The sequence below is a fragment of the Varroa jacobsoni genome, unplaced genomic scaffold (assembly GCF_002532875.2).
Source record: "Varroa jacobsoni isolate VJ856 unplaced genomic scaffold, vjacob_1.0 scaffold_888, whole genome shotgun sequence".
Classification (NCBI taxonomy): Eukaryota; Metazoa; Arthropoda; class Arachnida; order Mesostigmata; family Varroidae; genus Varroa; species Varroa jacobsoni.
Genome location: NW_019213790.1, coordinates 125,934 through 143,761, shown reverse-complemented (window position 1 = coordinate 143,761; position 17,828 = coordinate 125,934). Strand labels below are relative to the sequence as shown.

Below are 17,828 nucleotides of genomic sequence, written 5' to 3'. Positions count from 1 at the left end.
TTAATGAAATAACCTACAAATTTTTCCTCGATAAATATTTTCAGTTACAAAAATAGTACATAAATAAAGTATGAATAAAGTAGCTACTTAATAAAGTCAAAGGCAAACCATTTAAGGATCATGCAAATAAATATAAATTACTATATTATGAATATATTAATTACCTTCTTAACCTGTTAGAGCGATAGCATTAGTCAAGGAGATCTCTAGAACTAATTAGCAAACGAATTTTGGAAAAATGGTAACTGAGGCGTGCAGTTTCAGCACTTGTCCTCTTAATATTAGAGCAAATAAAATAATTTAAATACAAAATATCTCTTTTGTTTCATTTTTAAATTATTTTGGTGATTATTATATTAAAATAGTGTTATAGCAAAATTATTTTGCCTGCTCTAATAGGAAGCTCTCAGGAAGACGAATGCTGAAACTGTATGACTCAGTTACGCGTATTTTTCCAACATTCGTTTACATTTATTATATTTATTATTCACTTATTTTTTTTACTCTTGACTCGGTCGATATAGTTACCTAGGCATTAACAAGAATTAAATTCTTGTCTATTCTAGTCTTTGATAAAGGTGCGTAAGTACATATCAAGAAGCTTAAATTTAAGGTTAGACGCTGGTTGAAATACTTGGCTCAAACACTTACAAATGAATCTATTTCTTACAAATAATAGGCATTTTAGGTGTGTATGGTAACTACTACTTAAAAAAGGCATTCAATTATTACCTATGATATCTAAGGTCAAGCGAGTTCAGGAGTACTCCGGCTGCAGGTGTAATTAGTTGGGCCTTTTCTTGATCCATAGTGCATTTAGGTATCAGCAATTATCTAGTTGAACGCACTTATATAATACATTCAATCAGTTTAGCAGAATCCAACTTCTGCCATCGATTTTCCTCTGTCAGACTTTTCTAGCAATACGGAAAGTCTCTACTGAACCCGTCCACCTTCGTCTTCGCCATTCTGGTTGTTGCGCGCACTCCGGTGAAATAGTGAACGCAACGATGGCGGCCCTGGGTCATATTGCCACGTCTTGTGATTGCGGAGCCCTTTACGAGAAAGCTGTTCAACTCACAGCGCTGTGCGTATCTCGTTACGATATATTTGAGGAGTTTACAAGATTTAACGATCTTAACAAAAGAGCGACCGCTGTAGTTGAGCACTGCGTGAATCAAATGGCCATAATTCTTAAGGATTAAATAAAAGGCACTATGCGAAGATCAGTGGCTGCTTTGAAGAAATCGCACAGTCATAGTATTTTGTACTATACTGGCTGTAACCTCCAACAGGCAGAAAGTAATCTTGTCTAGTTTACTAATATATTTCGCTATGTATAAATTTAACGACTGGCTAATTTTCATTTCAGTAAACATTTACGATACTTATAACGCGAGGCAGGAAAAATGAAAACTTTTTGCTTCGACCGATACACTAAAATTTCCTCTACCCTGCTAAGATTTGGCTAAAAAAACAACACGAGAAATGCATCGTTTACAGTTTCAACGGGAAAGCTACAGAATAAAAAATAAATACAAAAAGCCAATACTGTTTGGCAGAGAAAGTTGGCTGGTGCAGATAAATCAAATTTATTTTGTTTGACAAATAGATTGTATAGATCAAATTATTTCACCGGTGTTGTTAATATGCGTAGATATGTGCCAACAGACTATCTTTTGAACTTCAGGCTAAGAACTGTTACAGATTCGAGTGCTAAAAACAACCCGAGATTGAAGAGATAATAGTAAGAAACACACTCACATGTAATGTTTGATATATATACATATATTTTACCCTTTACTATTTCCACCAAGTTGTACTAGAAACTAGTTGTAGTTATATTATGTATAGACAATAGACGTTCTTTACATTGAAATTACACACGTGGAACTTAATCTTTTCATCACGCCCCCAACCCGTGTTTTTCAGAAACTATTTTCATACAATTTTGTTCTGCGGCTTTTTTTTATGTAACCTTTGTACTTATATTTTTGGAACTAATTGTGGCCCGTGACGTTTTTAATATCATAAACAGTACGTTTCCTTTACAGGGCTTGCGAAGGTGCTCCAAGGAGGTATGATTTTTGTTTTCGAAAATTGTCGCTGTGAACTGCAGTAGTAAAATATTTGGGTACTATTGCTACCACTAGTCACTAACACCGGGAGTGGTCCAGGTTCGGAACTTATTATGTTTCGTTTTAGCTTGCAGGAGCCTGCCGGCTGAAGTAATGCCAAATGGCTTTAGTAGCGAATCAAGAACGTTTTTTTTAGGTTCGTAATTCGTCGTAGACATACTTCATTTCCTACTGTTGGAAAAAGCCTAAAATAGATTTGGAGTGATGCTCAACTGAGGCAATACCGTACATAAAACTCGAAATATTTGTTTTCCAAAATAGAGCAAATCGCACGTACGTGCAGATATATTCTGTTGGAACACATGATTTCCTGCCAAGATAAGCTAAGTGGCTAGATTTCCACTCTTGGATATAAAAAATATACCTCATCATTATTTGGCATCGGCGCCGACTCAGAACTCTGCATGATATACACGCGATCATTTCGTATATTGTTGGGTCGCTTTATGTTCATTAAGTATAGGAATTTGGCACTCCCAAAATGCACGTTGTTTTCGAATTTGACCGAAAACATTGCGCTGAATTTGAAATTTCGTTCTCGCTTGTAAATCGCCTTGTGTTTACTTTTTTACTCTTTTCTAAAGCCGCAGCAATGTGCTATTTCCTTGTGGCAAGTCCGGATAGCTTATAGTTAACTTCAACCTATTTAGACTCTAGCTGCATCGTATAGATTACATAATCAATATATGAAAAGATATAATAAGTAAGAGCATATGAGAAGCGTTTATATGCTAAGAGCTATTTATACTTTAAGGAAAACCTCGAGAGCTGGCTGGTGTTATTTCAATTCGGTTCGTCCAATACGGCGCGGAAATCATTAATAAATTTATAGTATTTCTGAAGTTCGGGTAGTTGACATACTAACGGTAGTTCTGTGTGACGATTATTACACAAATCAAGTAAGTTAAATTTGTATGACGAAGCTCACTGACAGCTTGCAATGAATGTATATTATTCAACCTTGCTTTTCAGGTTTTTTTCTAATACTGTTGTCACCTCTGTGTTTTCCTAAGTGAAACTTCTGAAATGATATGATTAAATAAGATGTGTTGCCAAAGCGACGTTGCTATAGAAACTGCTACAGTTTGCCTTTGGAAGCAATTCAGGTCTAGGCCAAAAAGCTAGTTATATGTACGTCGCGTCTGAAGGCGGCTCGGAGAAATCGACACTGTACTCGCTCAATAACGTCATTAGCAAACTTTACGACACTAACTAAGTTCATTTGAGAACTACAATGCTTTTGAAAAAGTTCACTGCTCACTATTTTATTACGCAGAGTATGAATTTCTACATCTGTCGTGTATTATTCTCCGTTACCGCACTGTAAACTACGAGCTGAGTTAGGCGTAACTTGTAATTTAAGCATATATTTTTAGCTTTAAATTTTAGAATGTTTGTTACAAAAGCGCCGATTTTCCGAGTGTAAAAAAACATCAAGCAGCTAAAACCTAACACATAGATGAATACTCATCGTTACTCGTTCCATTTGCTTCCATGCGCCAGTTCGTGATTAATTTCTTGACAATTTTATAAGCGGTAATAACCTGTTATTCGGTTGCTAATGCCACAATGTAATCATAGGATTTGCTAAGTAATCGATTTTCGTTCTCTGCTAGTTCATGAGGAAAGTCGTATGATAAAAACCACTGGCTTCTGGTTGATCAGGTAAAGAAAAAGTCCTTCGAACTTCTAGCGAAGTCTGGGCCTGAAATAAGATTGAGCTGGGTGAGCCCAGCTATTCATCTCTAACCCGACTAACTTTATATACGTAATCAACTACAGCATCGTTTACATAACGGAATCGATTTTTGCCTTTTTCTGTACAGTGATTTGTTCAGTCAAGTTGGACTTGAACTTTAGTTGGCAAACTAGGGCGAAGGCTTTCCGCAGAACTTGTGCAGTTATCATATTTAGACCTGTTCGGCACTCGATTCATAAACACAACGGCACTCTGCCGGTCATAGATCAGAGGCGCAACGAACGAAACGACATGGCTCGACTGTTATTTTAAAGCCGACCGTTGAAACAAAATTTTTTATTTGCAGTAATAATTCTATCACGAACAACTAGTACTGCCGAACCATTTCATACCGGCAAAACGGCCAGCGAAAATCAGCACGGTCTCAACGCTCACACCTAGTAATACAGAAAAAAATTGGTAAAGTAATAAAATCGAACCCAGAGGCAAGAGCTGAGAAACGAGTTAGTCCCAGCGACGTGTGGTTTACTTTTCTGGGCGCGGTCGCTCGATTAAGAACCGTACACGAAAGCTAATATACTTAAAACACAGTGAAATAAGAGGAAACAGGCTATGTTCGAAAGTCTCGTATAGGTTTGAACAGAAGCTAAGCATGTAGGCCTCACCATAAAATATAAATGAGCAAAAAAGGAAAAATATGATATGCCAATTAAGTCCACAAAAACACTTGTGTAAGGTCTCGAATATAAGATGCACTCTTATGTTTCACAATTGAAATCTGAATGAAGTGCGCGACTTGTCTTCGAAACCCGTGATCTTCTCTGTCTTGTGGGTTATTTCCATACACATTTATGGGTTTTTACGTTAGCATACATTGTTATGGTTTGGTCAAACCGAAGCTGTCACCTTCGTCTTTTCAACAAGGAAAAAACGCTATGAAATCCTTGAAAGTTGTGCACTGCAACTCTCTGATCGTCTATTAGAACTTGGCTTTAAAAAGCTAGGCCCGGCGACGGGATACGAAAAGCTTTTATGGGAAAAAATAATCGAATTAAACTACAGCGTATACATCCTTTGATATATTCTGAGAAAATACTTATCATGAAACTATGACAACGACTTCAACAACAACATGTTCAGTTGAGAATATTAATCGCTTATTATCACCTATTATTGTACCTTTCATTTGATGAAAAACGAAGTCCTACACTATCAAAACTGAATCAGCTATGACATGTAACAGATTTCGAAGACACTTCGCCTGATACAAATGAAAATTTCCTGGTCTTTATTGACACATGATAACAGTGCGCAGCTCGTCGCATACGTCGGTAGACTTCATACTAATAAGTTCCATTCACTAAGTTGATCTAGATATTAGCCAAATCCACTAATGAGACACGCGTCGCACCCACCCGATCACTGCGCCGCACTGCCAACGATCGCTGCAAACGTAAAGTAACAGGGTGTCCACACGGTTCGATGTTGTCCTGAGTTAAAAAAAAAACAGTCCTTGTTTTTGGCTTTGATTGACAGGTTAGTACAAGCGTGGCACTAGACTCAAGCTGTCATTTGCTTGCTTGTACTTACTTAGTTCTATGATGTGTTTATTATTATTATTTTTTTCTTTTTATAAACAATTGGTCTACGCTGCAACAGCGACTCGAGCTGACACAAACGTGCCACCATCTTTTGTGGGGCGAAATCAGCGACAACGAACGCACATTTCTCTTCACGCTCGACCTGGTTGGATTGCAGTGCGATGCTGTCGACATTCCGCTCCGACGAAACCCATTTCGCAATTTACTGCTTGCACAAGGGCGGATGGGGCAGACCTGAGGGTTCAAAGGGCAGCTGTTCACGATGGAGTAATTCCTGCTGCCGCAGTTCCAGCTGTTGTTGTTCAGGTAAAAATTGCTGGTGTTGTTGGTAAATCAGTGCGTGATCCTGATAACTGGTTGTTTTTACGCATCCATAGTCCAACCCGTTGGGCAGAGGAGCGGCGAGCGTCTTAGGGTTAATATCTTGGCGAGAATAAAAAGGATAATCGAATGATTTTCCAGATTGGATGAGAAAACTGGGGGACCAATTGTCACTCGAGGTTGTACGTTCTGATTCGACGCCCAACAATTGTTCACGACGTTTTAAAAAGAGTTCTTTTAACTCACGATAAGATACTATGTATTTGGGCTGGCCTCCGCACAGGTCGATCTTCTGATTGGTGCCGGCGTCCAGCTGGAATAGGACAGTCGCTGGAATTAGTTAATGCTACACATAGATGTATTAAAGAGGGATTATCTCAGATTGATAATTAAAGGCGCATACCGTCAGCAAAGGCTCTTCCACTGAGCTCTTCCGTTGATGAATATAAACTAATTTAGTAAAAATAGCCGAGTATAAAGCTTTTAAGAATATCATAGTAATAATAAAGTATAGCAAAATTAAATGTATCATATTTATTTTATTTTTAGTTTCATCTGGAAGAGTGAATCTTGTCAACTCATCATATCACCCCGTTCTTGTAACCAGCTCAAGACTGGGTAATTTAGTTTGTTAATAAATATTATATCTTCTCATTTAAAACTCTAGCAGCGATCCATACGCACGATACGAGGAAGATAGTTAGATAGGTACAGTAAGTCGAAAGTGAATTTTCCTTTTCGCTAGCTTTGAATTTATGCGGTCAGACATTATTATTATTATTATTATAAAAACCTCGTTGATATTTGGAAAATTCTTTAAAGTTACACTTCTTTTGCTCTTGCTTGGACCCATTAAACATGCTAACCCATCCTCTAACTGCCGTATCAGTTTGACAGATAATAGCTTTGAGTTCATCTCTATATACCGCTAATTTTTTAGATCAGCTAGCTCAGGTCTTGTCCCATACGGGCTGTTCCTTTGCTAGCGAACAGGTTTTTTTTTTCCGATAAACAGGAGATCTTTCTTTGGGCCTGATTCTCCTTTTATTTACAGGTTTCTACTTGTTTTTCCTTTGTCTATTTGTCATAACGAGAAAAGCAAAATGTTCTGCTTCGCATCGTTACAGTGCTTAGAAACAGGGCCATAGGAGTGACTTCCCGTTTTACGTTCAAATAAACACGCGCAGCAGTATCGAGCTACGCTAAACGCCCGGGTTTAGCCCAGGAACTACTACATTGTAAATTTGGTCCCGAGATAGTCTATCATTCTTTCCTCATTGGCATTAATCGTCTGTTATGGTTAACCCTTTCTGTTTAATACAATTACTGTAATACGATCAAGTAGTCTAGCTAAAACAGTGACGTCTTTTATACTTCTGTCAAGATATTCTGTTCTATAAAAAAAACGTGGCTTATACATTCCTCGAAACACCAAACTCTGCAGTTTTAGTTTTCAGCTTTTGATAAATAATGAACGAGTGCGATCTTAACGAAGATGCCATGTAGTCTTTGACCATAATGAAACGTTCCTGAGCAATTTCATTTTAATAACCGCTATGAAATAAAATCGATACTATTCGATAAATTACTGTTTTGTCTTTTCAAGCAGCTGACTTTAAATTCCTATTAAACGATACGGTGAACTCCTCTCTACAAATCCATCTCCTCATTCAACAGTCCACAAATCCCAGTCGACTTCGAGCCCGTTGTCAGGCAATCACTTATATTCTTGAGAGATAGTTAGCACGTTACTTCTACACCATACATCGGCAAGAAGCGTCTTGCCCCCCTATTTATGCCATTATGAGAAAAGTTCTGATCGTGAAACTTTGTCACCCTTTAGAAAGTGGACGTCGAATTTCACGATGCCCTGTGTATCTACCAACCTGGTTGAGAACGCTGCAAGTGTCATTTATAGCCTTTTGCCTGTGTAAGAATTCACCGAAAAGCTGAATTAGCTTGTTCTCTTCATAACACAGATGCACGTAACGTGGACCGTTGCCGCTTTTTTGTTGCGGGACAAGCGGCTGGGGCAGACTGTTGTGAATCACCTGTTCGACTGTATACTACAAAAGCAGCGAAAACATCAGATCGAAATAGATTCATGAAAGCTAGAAAACACAGCCATCGTAATGACAGCCATAAGGACGGTGTGAGAGATTGCATTCAATAATAATAAGGCTATTAAAGCGAATTTATATACTCTGTCTTATGCTCCATAATCTAGTGTCGTTCTCTGTTATAATTACATGACCCGTTTGCTCGACGCGGCCACTGACGCGTGTCCTCTTAAGTGGCTTATTCTGATTCTAAACTTAACAGCAAGTAACTGAAGATAACCAAAATGAGCATTTGAAGACGTTTAAGATATTTGCGAACTGGTTAGCATAACAAAGCTCGTCTGCTAACTCAAAGAGGACGAAACGCAGCCAATGAGAAATGCAATGGCCGCTGCTAATAGAGTAAAATCTGAGCTTCAAAGTGCCATCATAAATGTATCTTTGCAAAACTAGCAAATCATCCTAAACGACACAAACTGCAACATAAAACGCGTAATGATTTTCCTCGTGTACATATAACATGCAGGTACCTGAGAGACTCGAAAAAGAGATCCATAATTCGATACATGAATGATGATTCCTAAGAGATATTTTTAACGCAGATTCTCCGTTCGAGGTACCACATATACTAGGCATATACACCTCTCTAGAACTGTTTGCTTCTTCACTGTACCCTTACGTAAGCACGGAAATTTAGCCGAGTTTTTCGAACTCTGCTAAGCCTATAACTCAGTGTAATCACCTATAGAAGATTTTTATAGCCCTTGCAGGTTTGCTTTATAGAGAATCTAACAATTGGTTCCACTTTTCCAGGCATTGCCTCACGCTAAATGAACGCTAACTACTAAAACTGGATTCAAGTTCGCGCAATAAGGAAACGGTGAAAACTTGCTTGAAGCCGGAAGAGTCGATCGTTATCTATCACTCGGCAGATCTCTCCTTCAAGAACATCTTTATGCACTTGAACGTTATCCAACTGATCGAAAACATGCAGCCCGAGATGTGGCATTACGTCGCTCACGTTTCCGATCTGGCCTGAAGATGCCACAAAATTAAAGGAAGTATGCATAAAAATTTCAGATGCAGAACGCTGCGTCTCGTGGCAGGGCATTGCGTTATGATTTTGGATAGTTGCTTTATATAATGGTCTGTGGTTGGCCAATAAACATGGACGTGTTCCGTAACTGTTTACTTTCATTGCATAGTTTAACGTGTGAAGCAATAGCAACGAGCAGGTAAGAAACATGCTCCTGATGTAATGTACTGCTTGTGTAATGGTTTTTTTTTTAATACATGCATCGTCACAGAGAATAGCATTCAAAGGCATATTTGGTTTATTTACAACTTATTAAGGGAGAAAGTTGGTTTAACGTTTTAAGTACGTTGAAATAAGTGCGCAGAAATCGATTATATAGATCACAGTTAGTACACACTTACCAGATATCAACCGGTCGGCAAAATTCTCGAGCTCAGCCGATGGTGCCTTGAGGTGCCTGATCATAAATAGCACAACTTCGCCGAGATGGACCAAATCGTTTGCCTGAAGCTCTTGAATTTCCACGTATTCATCAGCTAAATACTGATGGGCTCTCACTTGTTTATAGTCAGCGACCTAAACATTAAGCAAAACACGATTCTGTACGTTACATTTCTAGTACACGGTGATCTCATCGTTTATAGGTGTTCATTCCGAGAGCCAAATAAATAACCAGAACACGTGTGCGTTGTAGATTACTCTCGGCTTTAATACGCGATCTACGCATCTATTCAGTCAGCTTAGTCACAGGTTAGGTCTAGTCAGGAGCTTTGTTGATTCCATCGCGGTCTTCGACACGGATTAGGGCCGCCCAGTGTATCAGCTGCGTTATTCAACAACCCAACCAATACATCATAATAATCATCTTGGGAAAACGAGTAGTGTCTGTTAATTTAAATACATCTGTCGTTTAGTGTATAAACCCAGTAGCAAACAATGTTAACTGGTAAGAGCGTGTGTTTCCGAAGCGCTCGTCACACGCGCTCGTTAGTTTCACTGCTTAGAGGATAAGTATCCATTTACGCGTGATAGGATTGTAAACATTTATTCTGAGCCACAAATTTGTGTTTAATATGACGAATGGTAATTCTTCGCGAATTTCGCAAAAGTCTGACTTCTTTCAAGAGAAGTGCCAATAAGCGTCCCCTGCCAGCTATGTCAGTTCGATTGTCTGGGGCAGCACGTGTGATTTTGCCACGTTAACGTACCTTGATAACGTCAGCGATCGCTGCACAGTTGATCCGGACAGTGCACTTATCGATGGCAGTAACTAAGATCCTCTGAGGTGTGAGCAGTCTTACTGCTAGTTTTGCATTGTGCACTGCTCGGATACCGCAGACGAGCTGGGTTGTAAACGACCAGATGACCGTCTCGCTGATTGTGTACTCCTGAAAAAAATATTGAGCAGCTTGAAATAGAGTAACAATGTCAACAAGTCAAAATCCTTCGTCGACTGAATTCTAGACATCATAATTGGCCTGATTAAGTAATTAGCGTCCACGTCGAGGCAAAAAATGTAGAATATAACTTTTCGCTGTACGTTCAATTACTTATCCGGCACTTTGTGGAAATTTAATTACCTTCTGGGTATGACAAAACTGCTGAAGTGTGCATGCGTTCGGGTGGTAATCGTAGGCGAACATCACCGATTTCTCGTTTGAGCGGTAAGATGTCGTAATCGAGTAGAGCTGGGTGACGTTTGGATGGCTAACCTACAAAACGTACATAAACTTTGCTTAAATTTAAATCAGATTGCATCTGTGTTGTAGAAAAGAGTCTGTTAGACGGTGGCGTGTATTAAAGTTAAAGTTATACGAACTTCTAAGACAACATTAGTCAGGAATACTTGAAGTGGTTTCCGTTCGAAACCGATCATGAAGAGACGATCCGTTTCGTAGTGCCGAAGGGTACCGCCAGCGGTCTAGAGCAGCCATGTTTAACCATAAAATTCGAAATCGTATTGGAATCGATACGCTTTGCGAACTTGCGCAGTCTCGCGATAAGGCCCGAAACTTATGAATCCTAATGTAACTGCTGGGTTTGTTTGTACTTCGGACACCAGCGAGCGTACGGGTCAGCCCGGAAAGCCAAGAAGCCCTGTCACCAAAAGTTTGTTTTTTGTAGTCTGACGTTGAGTGAGAAATTTTACTGTATCCGATTCAGAGTGGAACCACAGCACCTCGTATTAACTTCACTTCTCAAGTTTATGTACACGGTAGATAAGCCATATTACTTACGCTCTCCCATCGTTCGGCGATCGCGTAGGGTAGTAGGTTTCGAAGGACAAAATCGTGGATTTGCCTCACCACGAGAGGTTTGCCAGTTTTATGGTGTCTGAAAACAATGACAAGCACGTGCAGACATGATTGAAATAAGTTGGAGTATGGTGCATTGGTTAAAGGAAGACTTTTACCGACGGAAATACACGTCTAGTATCCGACGTACTATTACTAGTACTATCGCCCATTATTAGCGTTTATTCAGTTTGTTGTTTCCACTGTTGCATTCGCTCTTCCCCCTACCGGCCGCGGGAGCAAGATCTCAACGGGAAAGGGACCCCATAGTGCCTATACATAGTAACTGATTTTGAACAAATAATCTATATAGAGAGCTTAGCAATTGCTTCAACATTTCAGAAGAAAAGTAGGCTCAACTCCACGATTACCTTGGAAGGAGTCAAATACATTGCAGAGTCGACGAAACTGAGCTTCCCCACACACGTGCATAACAAAGATGATATTCAAATACTCTTCAACCATTTATAAACGGGTATGAAAGGACAGCACGTAATTTACTGCGGAAACTTCATACAAACTTATTTAGATCGTTCATTTTGATGCGGCTTGCAAACGCAAACACGTCATCTTGCACATTTACATACTGCTAACGATAACAACTCCAGGGTTTTTCCTATTCAGTTTACCTGGCAAGAAACACTGAGTTTCGTTTGTTCTCGATAAGTCCCGGGGCCGGCTCAAGTTGATACCATAAGGCAAAGTCGTCGTAAGTTGCGAATTGTGGGGGCATATACATCGTGGATTGTTGAAGACGTAGCTGTTCTTCAACCGCCTGGACAGCACGTATATAGAAAATATGGACTATGTATCTATTCCTTCATACACGTATACAAAATGGAGAAAAAGTCTAAAAAGTTTTATTTTACGTCTGAACATTATATATATATATATATATATATATATATATACATATCAAAAATTATTTCTCAACTCCTATTCCACTCGCTTTTATTCGGTACTAATAAACAGAAGTGAGAATTTGTGCACTCACCTGTTGGAAGCCTTCACGGACGAGACGCTCTGTCTTGAACAAGTTTGTATTTTTTAAGGTCACCGACATGTAGTAGGCATCGCCTGGTGTATAACCTTCTTCCTTTGCTGCTGAATCGGCTATGAGACAGGTGTGAACCTCTGTTGACAGCCACTGGATTTCGTCAGCGGTCAGCGGACTGCGCTCCGCATCCAGAACGTGCGAACCACTGTAAAAAGGACGTGCTCCTACGTCCAGACTTGAAGCCTGATCATCGATAGGCACGTTATAATAGGTTGTGCCTCCGACCTTCACTGCGACCTTCGTTTAGAATTGAGCATGGAAAATGCGATCGGTTGGACAGAGCTCAAACACTAAATTGTTTATTACAGGCTCTTATTCAACACTTACCTATAAGTTTGCACGAAGCACAGCGATTTGGTATCTATGGAAATATGGCGACGCGCATCCTTCGCTGGAACTGCCTTTGCTCTAGAAAGAGATTCCATAAATGGTGCGCATTTAATTAAAGACGAGTGAAAAAAAAAAACTTACCTGACAAACGTTAGGTACATCGGGAACGAACTCCTGAAATTCAGAGCCATAATAAATGGCAAACTAAAAGTCTGGGAACTGCGTATAGTTTTTTGTAGTTGATTAGTCGAACATATTCCTCACTTAATGTCACTTCAAAGGATTACTGTAATTTCGAATAAAACTAGCAACACAAGTGATTTGAAACCGACGACGTGGCTTTTGAGTGTATATGAATCAAATCTGAGGTGTTGAATCTAGAGACAGGATGACTTACATATCCCTCTAGAACTCTGAATATTGTTCATAGTAATTGCTGGTCAGAAGATTGTCATCATCTGATACTATACGTGATAGGTAATATGTGTTTACATATAGTGTAACATATATATTTTTGTTAGTTTAGCAAAAATACGATAAACTACGAAGTTTTACACCTTACTCCATAATTACTTGCTGGTAATATTGTAATTGACTTTCAGGACTAAATCTACGGTTGAAAAAAGACAAAGGACGTTGGCCCAAAGCCTGCCAACGACATAGATTGTACGACAAGCATAATAAAGCGTGAAGCGTAAATAAAAAGAAAACTAATGTTGTGGTTAATGTTGTTATAGCCGCTGTTGCGTTTTCTTATAATTAACGATTTTATTTTTGGTCGAGTTTACTTACGTAAGCTTGCGGCGTGCCTCGAATTGGCAGGAATTCATTGAAACCTTAATCAACTATAACTAGCTGAATTTTCTATACCATTCAACATATTTGATTCCTCGTTCACCTCGAAGGCCTACGTGCTCTTCAGGCGTGAGCATCATATCTAGTTTCTATTCAGCCTTACTTCCTTTGGACTTTAAATAGTGTTTAAATCGTATTTCATTAACTTACGACGCCAAGAGGTGGAAAATGGTGAGGATCCTCAAGCATTATATTAAGACCTGATAAGCCAGAAGCACCATTCTGTCCCGTAGCTGAAGATATGCCGTTCTGTCCTGGTCGCTTCCTACTTTTCCTCGTCTTCTTTTTCCTTTTTACAATTCGAACCTTGTCGGATTTAGAAGTCTATTAGGAAGAAGCAAAAACGGTATAAGGCATCGTGAATATTATTGTTCGTAGATAATTCGCGGTGATGCGAAAACATACAAACTCTGGTTCTTTTAGTAAAACTATATGACAAAACACTTTTTTTATACTATATGACAAACACATTTTACAACGTAATAATACAGTATTGTTAAGACATCATCACGATTATTAGTCACAGCGAAGGTGCTCATGGAATTTTTCCTGTATAATTATCCAGTTTACATCAAGTTTACACGCCTCAAAGTTTCTCTCATGTTATCTTCACTGATTTGAGTGACCAAATTTTGCAGATGAGTTTTCATTGTTATTATATGTGTAGTTATATTACTAGTATTGAAGTACAATCTGTGCTACGGCCATGAAACAACAAAGCGTTAGTATGAAGCACTGCGTTAGCTCAGGAGACACTGTAGTTCAAATACCCAAAAAGGAAATCGCTTCTGAAATGTCAGATTTTTAACGCCATTGCCGACTCGTCGTTAGGAGATAGCTCGAGAGCTAAATCGGAACATAAATATTGATTTTAAAAGCCTCTGATATTTTTGTTTGATTTCAAACAGATGTTAGGTCGAACGCATGTCAAGCGTGCATTTGAAGTATCTTGTTCAAACAGAAACATCAATAGAGACGTTTTCTAATAGTTGTTCTGGTTAAGTCCCACCATTTCGAAGGGTGTGCTTTTGGAAAAGTGGGCATTAATCGCGGTGATTCCTCTACAGTATTGTTGTGTGCCGATCTATCGGTGGACCACGCTTGCAAAGGTGCCCCCTTCTCCCTGTTTATTTTTTTTTGCTGAAGTGAGGTGCTGTTCTTAAATCCGAGTTATGTTATTCATTACAGACCACAAGTGGGGTACGATAGAAGAATCGAACCAAATGATTCAGTTCTGCACTTATGTCGACTTATTAATAAACACGTGACCGCAGCAAGAAGAGGAGACATTATCGTCACAAGCGCACACAGTGCCAGTGCCCCATAGAAACCAGTAACTGTGTATCTACAATACATCTCTTTGCGTTGATGTCAGTTTTAAGTGATCGCCACTATTCGCTTTAGACACGTCTTGACTACAACTTTTCTAAGAATACTCTAGTATTAGATCGTAATCCATTGTGAGCAAATAATTATTCATAACCTTATAAAATAGAAGGACCAGGAAGCCTGAGGAACCGAACTAGAAACTAAGCTGAACTTCATAGCATAGAAAGACGAACTATAAAATACAATATTTCGGACCTATTTCGGATTTAAACCTGTCGCGTATCGACTAGAACATATGAAGCATACCAGGAGTGAATGCGGCAACTTTGCTGCCAATCGTGAGCTGGTACAGTCCATTACGGATCCTAACGTATGCACGGCAAACACAACATCCCTTCTAGACATTGTCCTAGGCAACGAGGACTCAGTATCAAACATTGAAGTGCATTTTCACCCGATCGGTTTAGGCCACTGTTTAGTGAAATTCTGCATAGTCGGGCATATCCGTGATAAACAAGACTATCCTCAGAGATTCGACCGTTCAAAAAGAGCTTATGCTACGGTAAAACCTGCAACCAGATAGCTCGAGAGATAATGGACCAACACGTTCTACACGGGCAGGAAGTATGGCCGCAGATTAGCGAACATATTTCTCAGCTGTATTTATTTCTAGAAAAAAAAAAAAACTGCGCTCAGCATAATGTTGCATACCTACAAAAAGAATATAATGAAGCGGTTAAAAGAGGACGAGAAGGCCGAGAACACAGCGTTCTGAAAAGCAGTGGCTTAAAAGCAATTCGCAATTATATTTGTAAAAGAACGACTATATAGGACACACTGAGTTTCATTGTGTGCTTGGATGACGAATGACCGCGAAGACGCATAAACACTCAGCGCTTTGTTCGAATCTATGTCTTTATCGAACGATGAAGTCTTGCGGCACAACCAGTTTTTCTATTACCTCCGGAAGGCTCCTTCTAATTTACTGTTCGTAATATGGATGTCAGCCCAGTGACGACACTTGAGCATCTGAAGAACCTGCAGACCAAAACTAATAAAACCTGGGACAGACTCCTGTCGTACTTGTTTAAAAGGCTCAAAGTCTCGTTCTAGGCTCTCTCAAAATGTATTGCCTTTTCATAAAATTCAAAAAAAAAAAAAGTAATTTAACAGAAGCGCGTAGGTGTCGGAGATATTTCGAACTGCCCGTCGTTGTATTCGATGTACAAGAAGGGATCAAGTCCTAAAGCCATTAGTAAAAGCGCAGTATCACTATGGTTTGAATTCTACCATTACCGAATAGTTACTATTGTCTTCCTGCATGATTCCATAATCGGTTTGGATCCGGGCTGATTGAACATACAAGGAATAAGGGCTGCGAGTCAGCCGCGATCACTGAAGACCTCAATTGATCGTGCGACCAATTCGCATACGAACTACGTCAGTTGTAACGCTATATAAAAGAAAATCAACAGTCGAGCACCAACGCGTAGTGTTCAGTGGGTTTACAGACTATGACGAAGGACCGATACGAAAACGAAAATTGAATGGGCAAAGCACATAAGCATGTCGACGTGCGAAGTTACTCATTCATTTCGAAGTTTGGAAACGATCGAGACACACGGAAGATTTCCTCATGTCAAATGTTATCAGACTGATTACCATATAGGCAGTCTCCTGTGCGTTTCGCGAGAAATCATGATATAGCATGTAGGGCAAATACCATACCCGTTTTATACACTGCAACGAAAACTTTGAATAAAGTGTGTCATTATTATGGGTAGAAAATAAGATGAGACCATTACGGGCAAAGCATGAGGATGGCACACGTCTGGCTAAGCAGACGTAATGAAATGTCCGGCAACGTGTTACGTCGTGTGTTGTGCGGTAACAATATCCACACCCACTACATATTCTGTGATAACGACGAGAAAACAAATAAATAACCTGCTATCATTAACTCCGTAATTTTATTCAAAAAAGCTCTACCAAATAATCGTGTCTGCAATAAAAAAAAAGGTGTAATAAGCTGACGAGTCAGCTCAATAAATGGGTAAATTACTTACTGGTACTTAATGTACAAGTTACTGAATCGTTGACGTTATGTTAATAAGCTCCTTTACGGCAAAGCTATGAGCTTAAACTTAGTAGGGATTATACGGAACTACATGATAATGTGTGCCATGATCTATCTGGCTGGTTCTTGTAGATCCCTTAATGTCTTCACTCATTTTTCGACTAGGATCCGCAATACCGAAAATTGTTTTAGTTCTTTCTTGTTCGCCAATATTCTACATATTATAGAGCTGCTTTGCGTATCCAAGTAGCACCACTTACCGAACGGCCTGATTTGTTACCATGGGACTCGGCAGCAACTTCCCTATCGTCATTGCCGTTGCCTTTTCGGCCGCTGGTCGAAGGCTGGTTCTTCATTAACTACCGTTATTAGCTAACGTGAAACACTTAAAAACGACGTTCTGTAATAGTCGTCACGAATGAAGCGTTTCGCACAACACGCCTTGTCGCCATAAAGTGTTGTGCCGATTTATATCGAACGCCACACCGTTATTGACAATTATACTAGCGGCGCTTGCAGTGCATAACGTTCCACAGAGGTTAAAGTTTCGAATTAGACGTTAGACATCATCTGCACGTTCAGAGCGTTTATCAGGATGACGTCGAATGTCTGCACAGTAGATACGGCCGACAAAGTTCATATGCACGTACAACGCGTGTTCGGCCTGTAGCCTAATGTTGTTATGCGGAATAGATAAAAGCACGATTTGGCTATGGCCCAAGCCGTCTCAGTATAAAACATCGTTGGGTCATTTTGGTGGAGATCTAAGTAAAGCCTTCAAGTTCGGCTGTTTTTACGCTTATACACTGTGCAAAAAAATACTCTTTTTCACCTACAACTTTTTAACAATTACAATATTTTTGTTTTTATCTTTGACCGGTTCTCCCTTTGAATGCCTCACGACGATGCTATGTTATTGAAGCATGCTATAACTTGAAACAACTAAAGCTATTTTGTTGCCATCTGCTTGCTGAATTGCCTTCCAGGACCTATATTTACGAAACCCCAATTGCACACTAACAAATTATAGG

General features: G+C 39.4%; 1 protein-coding gene and 1 long non-coding RNA gene across 3 annotated transcripts; one reads left to right on the top strand and one right to left on the bottom strand.

Moving 5' to 3' along the window:
* Positions 1–5,102: 5,102 nt before the first annotated feature.
* On the bottom strand, positions 5,103–17,297 carry LOC111264717 (PAN2-PAN3 deadenylation complex subunit Pan3). 2 transcript variants are annotated; one of them, XM_022840831.2, is made up of 12 exons: positions 17,058–17,297; positions 13,542–13,715; positions 12,678–12,710; positions 12,144–12,443; positions 11,779–11,924; positions 11,093–11,189; positions 10,436–10,567; positions 10,064–10,243; positions 9,257–9,431; positions 8,712–8,854; positions 7,646–7,825; positions 5,103–6,072 (listed from the first exon to the last, which is right to left on the bottom strand). In XM_022840831.2, the coding sequence occupies exons 1-12, from the start codon at positions 17,151–17,153 to the stop codon at positions 5,641–5,643; spliced, it is 2,088 nt and encodes a 695-aa protein (XP_022696566.1). In that variant the 5' UTR covers positions 17,154–17,297; the 3' UTR covers positions 5,103–5,640. The 2 variants fall into 2 exon arrangements, with proteins under 2 accessions (XP_022696566.1, XP_022696567.1); XM_022840832.2 differs by having other exon boundaries at positions 12,144–12,389.
* LOC111264718 (uncharacterized) lies at positions 12,537–13,272 on the top strand. The gene is made up of 2 exons (XR_002683029.1): positions 12,537–12,636; positions 13,139–13,272. It is a non-coding gene; the product is annotated as an uncharacterized LOC111264718 (long non-coding RNA).
* Positions 17,298–17,828: the final 531 nt, after the last annotated feature.

What these genes read in the sequence shown, in the direction of transcription:
- LOC111264717 (XM_022840831.2), bottom strand. Translation starts at nt 17,153, where the DNA reads ATGAAGAACCAGCCTTCGACCAGCGGCCGAAAAGGCAACGGCAATGAC. An exon ending in TCGCCGAACGATGGGAGAGC is followed by an intron (nt 10,568 to 11,092) that starts GTAAGTAATATG and finishes TACGTTTTGTAG; the next exon opens with GTTAGCCATCCAAACGTCAC. An exon ending in AGTTTTGTCATACCCAGAAG is followed by an intron (nt 10,244 to 10,435) that starts GTAATTAAATTT and finishes TATTTTTTTCAG; the next exon opens with GAGTACACAATCAGCGAGAC.